Source organism: Oryctolagus cuniculus, chromosome 21 (genome assembly GCF_051225735.1).
Source record: "Oryctolagus cuniculus isolate XC-2025 breed Fujian yellow rabbit chromosome 21, ASM5122573v1, whole genome shotgun sequence".
NCBI lineage: Eukaryota > Metazoa > Chordata > Mammalia > Lagomorpha > Leporidae > Oryctolagus > Oryctolagus cuniculus.
In genome coordinates this window covers 17,314,790-17,324,788 of record NC_142887.1, presented here as the reverse complement: position 1 = coordinate 17,324,788, position 9,999 = coordinate 17,314,790, and the positions used below count along the sequence as shown (strand labels likewise).

General features: G+C 55.3%; 1 protein-coding gene across 6 annotated transcripts in view; it reads right to left on the bottom strand.

The window, feature by feature from the left end:
- Positions 1 to 3,380: 3,380 nt before the first annotated feature.
- The window catches only part of RNFT2 (ring finger protein, transmembrane 2), a 69,624-nt gene continuing 63,005 nt past the window's right edge, over positions 3,381 to 9,999 (bottom strand). For 3 of the 6 annotated variants that reach the window (XM_051826631.3, XM_051826634.3, XM_051826632.3), the window contains exon 11: positions 5,276 to 7,843. In XM_051826631.3, coding sequence (XP_051682591.3) covers positions 7,709 to 7,843 — 135 coding nt within the window. In that variant the 3' untranslated portion in view covers positions 5,276 to 7,708. Of the gene's footprint in view, positions 3,523 to 5,275; positions 7,844 to 9,999 lie in introns of those variants that run through there. The other 3 variants (XR_011385211.2, XR_007911926.3, XM_051826636.3) reach the window with 3 other exon arrangements.

The following is a 9,999-nucleotide window of genomic DNA, read 5'->3' as shown; positions in this document are numbered from 1 at the left end:
TCCTGCTGGCCACCAAGACACAGAGGAAGGGGGGCGGGACTTGTTTCTCCAACCCTGATTCGTCTTCTGCAAACAGCACTTCCCCTGCAGGACCTGGCCTCCAGAGGCTGGGGCTGGCATTCCGGGTGACCCTGCCAGCACTGAAGCCACACGGCTGAGGGCCCTGGGCACCCATGACCTCCCGGCGGGGGTGGGGGAGCCTCGCAGCCAAGTCCCTTGTACATAGTCTCATGAGTTGCTAGAAGCCGTGTATTTACCAAATCCTGGCCTTTTCTTGCACATCATTCATTTGAGTGCACTTCTCGGCTGCCCCGATTTTTGACAAGGGGTTGTTTTTAATGGTTGTTTTTATATGAGATTTGACTCCTTGATGGACATTTGTATTAGGTCACAGGGGCATGATAGATGTATGTATATATGGTCTCCACCACCTCTCGTTGCATTACTTGGATTGCATGAGATAGTGGGGTGGGTTGTATTTGTTTTATTATTATTTTTTTTAAGAAAAACATTTCCACACTGTGCAAAGTGCTGGCACCGCCCTTCCCTCCCTGCCCCCCTCCCCCTTTCTCTCCGGCTGCCAAGGAGCCATTGATTTTGATTAGCTTCGCTGCAGAGCGTCTGTGAAGAGAGAGAGAGAGGGAGGGAGGCTTTGAAATAAATTTTAAAAAGACCTCATATCGGGTTTCAGCAGACAGCAGTGTGTGTGTGTGTGTGTGTGTGTGTGTCCCTGCAAAGCCAAGGGAGGACTCTGAGATCATCGGTTTGGGAGCTTGCTGCATAATGAGGTGGAGAGGCTGTTTGCCTCCGCCTTCCTGATGGCACTGCTGGAGCTCAGAGGACAGGGATTGGGAGCCACAGGGACTGGGACCCCCGGGACTACAACATTCCAGTAAGATCTGCTCCCTTCTGGAAGCTTCTCTTCACCCCAAACCCATAAACCAATACAGTCTGTTTTCAAATGCGGGGTTTCACGTCCTAGTCCCTTTGTCAGAGAAGCAGCCCCAGTAACCCGGTAGCCCTACTGGCTGCTCTCCATGGTCCTGAGCCACCAGTGTCTCCCAGAGCCCAGATCCCTCTCCCTTGGCCCCCAGCCTTTCACTGGGAACCTGGAGACTTCTTTTCCACTTCTTTCATTGGCCTCCTTTTGTTTCTTTTCAATTTCAATGGGGGTGGGGGCTGGAAATAGCTGTCACCGAACAGGGAAGCTGTACTATTTATATAGCTGATCTCATGTACTCCTAACTGGATTCGTGTTTCCTGCCGGAACAAATTATCACACTCCCTGGCTGAGAAACCGGGGGAGTCCTCTCCCACCCCTCTCCTACACAAGTATCGTTTAAGGACACTGGCTCGCTAGGGTAGAGTTTTTGAGTGTCCATCTGGTATCAGAAGCTGCAGTGACTGGAACACAGGTTTTCTTCTCGTGTGTTGATAGCAGCTTTCTTTTCTGACATTCCCTTAAGTCACCCTGTGCGAGCAGAGTCACAAGTTGGTTACCAGGGGAGGGACACACTGGCCATGCAACATAGAAGCTGGTTGCAAACGCCACGGAGCGGGGGGACGCTGAGGTCCAAGTGTCATTTAAAGCGTAAGCTGCAAATTTATTTGTAAAATTTTCATTCATTTAACACGTGTTTGTTGGGCATCTACAATGTGCCAGGTTGAATTCCATCTCAGATGAGACTTGACTTACTGAGGGTGGAGGGACAGCCCTGTTTGGAACCAGACCATGCGAAATGTCCCTTTCTGGTCTGGTTCACAGGCTTGAACAGATTTCTCAGGTCACCTTTGTGACCCCACGCCTTGCTGGCAGGCTGTTACATGGTGTTTATGAAGAGCCATGCTGTCAGCTGACAGTGATGAAAAGACCTGAAATCGTGACTCACCCCCAGCATAGAGACTGACTGGTCCTTGCTGCTTTTACAGCAGTCACGCTACCCTCCAGCAAGTGCTTGCCACTGCTGAGCTCGGTGCCCGGTGCTCACTGTCTTCCCCCTTGGGAGTCCTCACGCCCACTCCAGCAGAGAGCACTGTCCCGATTCTCCTTTTACAGTCACGGAAGCTGAGGCTCAGAGGGGGTTAGCAACTTAGCCTAAGGCCTCTCAGTGAAGTGGCTGAGCCAACATCTGGACTCCAGTCAGTGTGACCCCTGGCCCAGGAGCTGGCTGCTGTACTCTCCCGGATCCCGTGGGGAGGTGGTTCCATGGCACTGCTCGTTCGTGTGGCCCCGCAGGAGAGCCCAGGGAGCTCCCCTGCACAGAGTGTCATCTTCAAGGACTCTCAGGGCAGGCTGGGTGCTTTAGTGGGGGTCTTGACGCATTCATTCCCTACTCTTTGCATTTCTGATTTCTGCAGGGTCCTGGGAAGGAGCACTTAGTTGGCAAATGGCCTCTCTGATTTATTTCCCAGGACATGGGAAACTTTTCTTACCTCCTCCCTGTGCCCTCCTCCCACCTGAACCCCCAAGTTCCTCTCTCCAAGGTCTTTTGCACTACAAGCGCCAAGGAGCCGGTGTGCACGTCAGGGATGGCTTCGAGGGCACGGGGAACCTCGGTGAGGCCTCTGGCCCAGCCACAGAGGCAATAAGCTTGGGGACATTCCGTTCTGGGTTCTGATGTTGTTGGTTCATTGTGCTCTTTTGTAAGAGGGATTTCATACCTTGGAGACGCTTTGTACATATTTGTAATGACTTTATTATTAAAAAGAAATTGGTTGTGCACTTCTAGCCAAAGGCCTTTGCGTTTTCATTTTCTATTGGGAGGTTGGGCCTCCAAGCCGGGGAGAACTCCTGCCGGCGGGTCTTGCACACTTCCACCCCGCCTGGAGCAGCATCCACACACTCACCTCACTTCTCCAGCTCCTGAGAACTCCTCAAAGGAAGGGTTGCTTTAAACAAGCCTCTTGGGTTGGGCAACAGGTTTGGGGAACTCGCCCAACAATTCCGGATCAGTCTGCACAACCATCATTTGTGCATGGCTTCATGTGGATGAGCTAATGAACTTGTAGACTGATATCCCCAACTGTGCTCACAGGCCACACCGGCTGGGTAACTTCATCTGCATTTAACTGACCGGAGATACGCCAAGAGACCAGTTCACTTCCTGGGGATGGCAGGTGGGCAGCAGGTTGTTTTATTCCGATGAGACCTACGCCTTCCCCACTGTCAGTCCACGCGGCTCAGAGGGGCTGTCTGCCTTCTTCTCTCTTGGCTCAGTCCCCACTGCAGGGCTCAACATCTGACCCAGGCTGGCCCCTGGCCCGCATCCCACAGGCTGAAGCCACTGGTGTGGACACAGGGGAATACCAGTCAGCTTCGGCACTTGCTGGAGCTCTGGGGACACAGAAGCTTCCTTTTGCTGGGGTGGTTAAGCTGCTGGGTGACAATCACAGAGCTGCCGGGGCCGCCCGACCGCCCACAGGAGATCCGACTGCCTGGAAATCAGACTTCGAGGGAAGCTGAGTTGAGGAGCGGAGAGGTGGGAGCTTCTTTAGTCACCGGAGCCCTGGCTCCAGCTGTACCTGAAACCCACAGTGTTACATGAACCAAGTCCTGCTACTTAAGCCATATTTGAGTTGGCTTTCCTTTTTACATTTATTTAATTATTTGAAAGGCAGAGTTCCAGAGAGAGGTTCCATCCAGTGGGTTACTCCCCAAATGGTTCCAACAGTTGGGGCTGGGCCAGGCCAAAGCCAGGAGCCAGGAACTCCGTCAGAGAGCCCCCTGTGGGTGGCAGGGACCCAAGCACTCGGGCCATCCTCTGCCTTTCCACGTGTACCAGCAGGGATCTGGATCACAGAAGCAGAGCAGCTGGGGCTCAAGCCAGCTCTCCCATAAAGCAGGCCAGCGTCGTGAGCCAGTGGCTTAACCCACGGTACCACAATGCTGCCCCATTTATGATGTGGTTTTCCAACAATGGCAACCAAAAAATGCTGCCTGATGTTTCCACAACTGGTGTCACCGTGTTGTCCTGAGAGGCACAAAATGTCACCTAATGCCATCAATATACATTGATACAGCCACCCTACTCTGGCAACCGGGCACACTCTTCTTGAATCAACCTAAACATTCTGGGTGCAAACAGCCAGCAGTTCGCCCCTGAGCAGGCAGCAGAGGTGCCCTAGTGGGGCCCCTTCTCATCTGTTACCAGCTTTGTGTTCCCATCCTGCAGTGGTGTGTGCTCCGCTTGACCTGAGAACTTTAGAGCTTGCAATGTGCCTTTGGACATGGTGGGGGCACTCAGGAGACACCCCAGAGTGCCTGGGAGGTTCCTTGTCAACTCAGAGCCAATTGCTGATGTGTTTTCCTGAGTACAAAAACCATGGGCCGGGCAAAGCAGGATTTGGTACAGTGGTTAAGGCACTGCTTAGGATGCCTGCATCCATATCAGAGTGGCTGGGTTGGAGTCCTGTCTCCACTCCCAATCCAGCTTCCGGATAAGGTGCACCTGGGAGGCAGCAGGTAAGGGTTCAAGTTCTTGTCCCTGCTTCCCACGAGGGAGAACTGGTTGGAGTTTCTGGTTTCAGCCTGACCCAGCTCTGGCTGTCACAGGCCTTTAGGGACAGAACCAGCAGATGGGAAATCAATCAATCAATAACTCCCTCTCTCTGAATCAGTAGATGGAACTGACCTCTCTTTCAGCTAAATAAAAACAAAACAAACCCCCTGTCGGGGGGATGATCTCCGAGGCACCATCCGCACTCTGGAGCTGCCCACGTGACCCGGCAGCCTCCTCCTCGCCTGGCTTTCCCCTCTCCCTCTTCTGCTTCATTCATTCCCTCCCAGGTCTCTCCCGGGAGCCTTTCCTTAGTAAGGCTCACGCACCTGGACAGAATCTTCTGTAGGGAAACCAACGTAAGACAATGCACCTACTCCACCAAGCGCTTCACATCTGATCTCCATCGGTTTGCTTGCCTTAGAAGTGGGAAAAAGAAAATCAAGACCATGAACACGGCTGGCGCCATGGCTCACTAGGCTAATCCTCCGCCTTGCGGCACTGGCACACCGGGTTCTAGTCCCGGTCGGGGCTCCAGATTCTGTCCTGGTTGCCCCTCTTCCAGGCCAGCTCTCTGCTGTGGCCAGGGAGTGCAGTGGAGGATGACCCAAGTGCTTGGGCCCTGCACCCCATGGGAGACCAGGAGAAGCACCTGGCTCCTGCCATCAGCCATGCGGCGGCCATTGGAGGGTGAACCAACGGCAAAGGAAGACCTTTCTCTCTGTCTCTCTCTCTCTATCTACTCTGCCTGTCCAAACAAAAAAAAACCATGAACACAATTGTGCAAACACGATCTTTATTGACAGCGAGTCCCCAGCAGCGAGATGGGCGGCGCTGTCTGTCCCACAGCGAAAGCGCTGCAAGTCCCCGGGGCTCCCGACGGCTCCCGCAGGCTTGGCCCCTCCTCCTCTCCCGCCGGGCCCAGAGCTCGCCTTCCCTTCCCCCTACATTTACTCTTCTCAGGATCTTCCGTGTGAATGGGGCCATTTCTGAGGACTGCGTGGAACTCGAGTCAGTGGGTTATAAAAGTTCAGAGCAGGATCCTTGGGCCCTGATGCTGGAGTAACCCTGTTTATAACAAACATGTTGCAAGCCCACAGCGGGAGGAGGGCATACTAATTTTTTTTCCAGTGGAGTCTCTGGGCTCTTCTGTCAGGCCTGCTGCTTGGAGAACTGCATTAGCCATGCCCCCACCCCAAGCCAGGTGAAGTGAAACCCACCCAGGAGAGACCCTCCAAATAGGACACCCCAGAGGGAGCGGGTAAGTCAAGTCCTAAACTAAACCATCTCACCTGCTCCCGCTGTCCCCTCCGGGTGCCAAGTCCACAGCGGCAGCGGCTGTCTCATCATGTGCAGCATGTTAGTTTTTTTCTTTTTGGGGCACGGGCACGGTGAGCTTGTTCACCAGTAAATGAAAGCGTGTGTTGCCTTGATTCCGGCGGATAATCTGCTTAGGCTGTGTCTCCCCAGGGATGGCTACCGGGAGATACAGCGACTTCCCAGAGCCATGCAGCTTTCGGGCTCAGGATTCCAGGTCTGCCCTCGACACGCTGGCACTTCAGGAAGCCTCCTCCAGCTGCCGTCTCTTGTGCTTCTTCGAGGGCATCTTCGAGGGCAGGGAGATCTTCCAGTGCCTCCCATCAGCTCATCCTCCAGGGGGGAGACGCAGAGCAGCCACGCCCCCCCCCCCCCCCCCCGTTTGTTTCCCTCTGCTTCCTTTTCCTACTTGATTTTCCAGCAAGCGGGACTGTACCTCCACAGCCATTGCCATGGCAACAGAGCTTGAAAGATGCCACACGGCCCTGGAAGCGATGTCCAGCTGGGGACGGGCAGAGCCAGGATGTTGAGCTAAGGAGAGTCCTGGTGTGGCGGGACCAACGGGACTCAGGGACCAACGGCCCGAGTCTACTGGGTGGGGGCACTCAGCCTCCCCCAGTTTCTCCTGGGGCCTGTGTGCTCATCTGCTCACTGGCTATGCGATGGCTTTCCCTGTAATGCTGTCATTGGCACCAGCCGTGGTGCTGAGGCTGACAATGAGAGAATAGAGTTGGGAGAGAAGGGTGGGCAAGATTCCAGCAGCTCGTGTGTGGTCACCTGTGCCGTCTCGTTCAGACGCCGAGCAGGGAGAGTTTTGCAGGCAGAGACCTAATTTTGCCGTGGACATTGGCAGGGCTTTTATCACAGGGATTACAGAATCCTTTTATCACAGGGATTACAGATCGGGACTGTGCTCTGTGCTGCCTCCCTGGTTTGGGGAGAAATCCCAACAGGCTCGTCCCTTCTACTCTGAAGACGAGCTGGGGAGATGGCAGCGTCCACAGGAGCTACCGACAGGCCTGGGACTTCAGTGAGGGACAGGACAGAGGAGGAGGAGGGGGAGGAAGAGGAGGAGGAGGAGGAAAGGGAGGAGGAGGAGCAGGAGTAGGGAAGTCAAGGCGGGAAGCCCAGGATCCCTATGCCTGGGCCAGGCTGAGCTTTCTCGACGCTGCTGTGGGTGTGGGCACTCCCACCTCCACAGCCCAGGAAGACAGCAATTCTAAGGGCCCAGTCTTTCCATGGACGCAGCCACAGGAGACTCAGGAACTAACGCTGACAGTCTGCGTCCCCCGTGCGGTCCGTATTTCACACGCTCTGCACCTGCGACGCTGATTCTCACCCAGGGAGCGCCTCGGCTCACCTCCTGTGTTGCTGGCAAACCACACCCACTAACTGGGCCTCACGCCTGCAGCATCTGAACCGTAGGGCTGGCTGCACGCTGGAAGCCAGACCGGGCCTGTGCTGCAAACTTGTGACCCTGGGAAAGTTACCCCATCAAGCTCCGTGCCCCAGGTTTCTCATCTGTCAAATGGGGGAACCAACAAGACCCCTGTCACTGGACCGCTGTGAGAGTGACGGGAGGTGACCCACGCAGGGTGTGGCCTGCTGTGCCTGGCACACACTAGGTGTTCACTACGTCAGGTTATCCCAGGGACGTGGTAGGGGGGAGGTGGTGACTTCCAGGCTCCTCCCTAGTATGCACCATCACGTGCTAGGTACTAAGTTAAAGTCACCAACAGGTGGGGCCTTCACACACCACCAGGTGTCTGACTCGGAGGGAGGATGGACGACCTACCTGGGAGATCAGGTCTGAGTCGGGAGACCTCCCCAGCGGCAGGGAGCAGTGCAGGGCTGGGCCTAGGGACGCCGGCCCTCCTGCCTCTCCCGGGGCGGCCCTAATACACCTGGAAGTGTGCGGAGGTGGCCCCGTCCTTCCAGCAGCGCAGGGTATCCACGGCAACCGAGCGGCAGAGCGGGCAGGTGCGCTCGCGATCCAGCCACAGGCACAGGCACTCCTCACAGAACACGTGCTGCAGGGACAGCAATCGGCATGGCCAGGAGCTCTTTACTGAGTGTCTGCCTCGGTCCTGGGAGCTGGAGACACAGCCGCGGACCGAAGAGCCCATCCCTGCCCTCGCGGCACCTGCGCCCCGGCGGGAGAGACGGCTGGCACCGTGCATCTCCACGCGGTCCGGGATGCTGGGGTGAGCACTAGCGTGAGAGGCAGGGGAGGGGTGCGGGGTGCGTCGGGGGGGCCCGCATGCTAACCCACACAGGGAACTTCACAGGGTCGCTGATATTTGGGTAAATCTTGACGGAGGGTGAGGAGGGAGCCCTGATATTTGGGGGGAGAGCACTTCTCGCAGTGGGCAGGGCATGTGCAAAGGTTCCGAGGCCCCAGGTCCCCGACGTGCTAGGGAAACAGCGCGAGTGTGGCCGAGCGTTGAGGGGGAGAGGGTGGGAGGGGATGAGCTCAGAGAGGCAGCTACGGCACTGCAGGGCCTGGTGGGCTCCTGGGAGGACTTTGGTTTCTATCCTGAAGAGGAGCTTGGAGCCATGCTAGGGGCTCTGAGCAGAGGACTGATGTGACCTGCGGTTTTAAAAGATCCCTTTGCCTGCTGGGTTGAGAACAGAAGACAGGGGTCAAGAGAAAGGCAGAGAGACTAGAAAGACCAGCAGGTTCTTGCATTCCCTGGCTATACCACATGGAGAGGTGACTTAACCGCCCTGTGCCTCAGTCTGCTAATCTGTAAAATGGGGACAATAACCCCCACAGGAAGATTAAGATGTTAAAAAGCACTTAGAGGGGCCTAATGCTTAAGGTGCCTGCGAAGAGATCGACATCCCACATCGGAGTGCCGGGGTTCAAGTCCTAGTTCCACTCCTGATCCTAGCTTTTTGCTAACACACATCCTAGGAGGGAACAGCTGAGAGTTCAAATACTTGGGTCCCTGCCAGTCCCACGAGAGACCTGGATCAGGTGCCTGGCTCCCTGTTAGCCTGACCCAGCTCCAGCGGTTACAGGTGTCTGTGGAGTGAACCAAAGATGGGTGCTCTGTCTCTCTGCTTTTCAAATTATTTATTTCAAAAAAAAAGCACTTAGCGGGCCAGCGCTGTGGCATAGTGGGTTAAGCGGCTGCCTGCGATGAGGCATATGGGCACTGGTTTGTCTCGGCTGCACCACTTCCAATCCAGCTCCCTGCTAATGTGCCTGGGGAAGCAGTGGAAGATGGCTCAAATACCTGGGCCCCTCTCAACCACGTGGGAGACCCGGATGAAACTTCTGGCTCTTGGCTTCAGGCCTGAGCCAGCCCTGGCCATTTGAGGAGTGAACCAACGATGGACGATCTCTCTCTCTCTCTCTCTTTCCCCTTCTCTAATTCTGCCTTTCAAATAATAAAAAAAAGAAAATACAGGGCCAGCACTGCAGCCATTTGGGGAGTTAGCCAGAGGATGGAAGCACGCTCTCTCTCTGTAACTGCCTTTCAGATAAATACACTCTTAAAAATAAATACATCTTTACAAAAAAAAAAAAATCAACCTAACCTGGGAAGACCTGAATCCTGCCAAGAGCCACCCGATGCAGCCCGGAGATGACCATGGGAATGGCCAATACCTCAACTACAGCCTGGGAGGGGGCACACAGTTAAGTTGGGCCTGGATCCTCGACCCACAGAAACTGAGACAGTAAGTCTTTCCCTCGAAGCCAGTGGGTGTTGCACCATTGCTGACATAAGAACTCTGCAGCAGACACTCTTGCCCATTACCCTAGACTGTTAGTGTTCGCATGTGGAGAGTGTGGGGAGGGGTTTTGAAGCACTTATTTATGAACAATGACATGAGCGAAAGCATGACATGGGAGACACACACCCCCTGCCCCAACCTAACTATGGATCTCTTCCCCGCACACCAGGCCAGCCACGTCCACTTAAACACTGACACTGGCTACTGGTGTAACAGGCTCTGACGCTCACCCACACATGGCTACACACAACGCCTTACAGGACTGTAAACAAACCCGCAAGCTGCCCAGGGCTGGCATTTTCACTCCTGGATGACAGCTGACATGGAGGGGCACCATCGGGACTACCAAGCTGGTGCTGGCGACCCTGCTGGTGCTGAGTGCGGGCTGGGGGAGGAGCCGGAAGCAGGTGTTCGCAGCGTCCACCCCAGCTCAGCCACACAT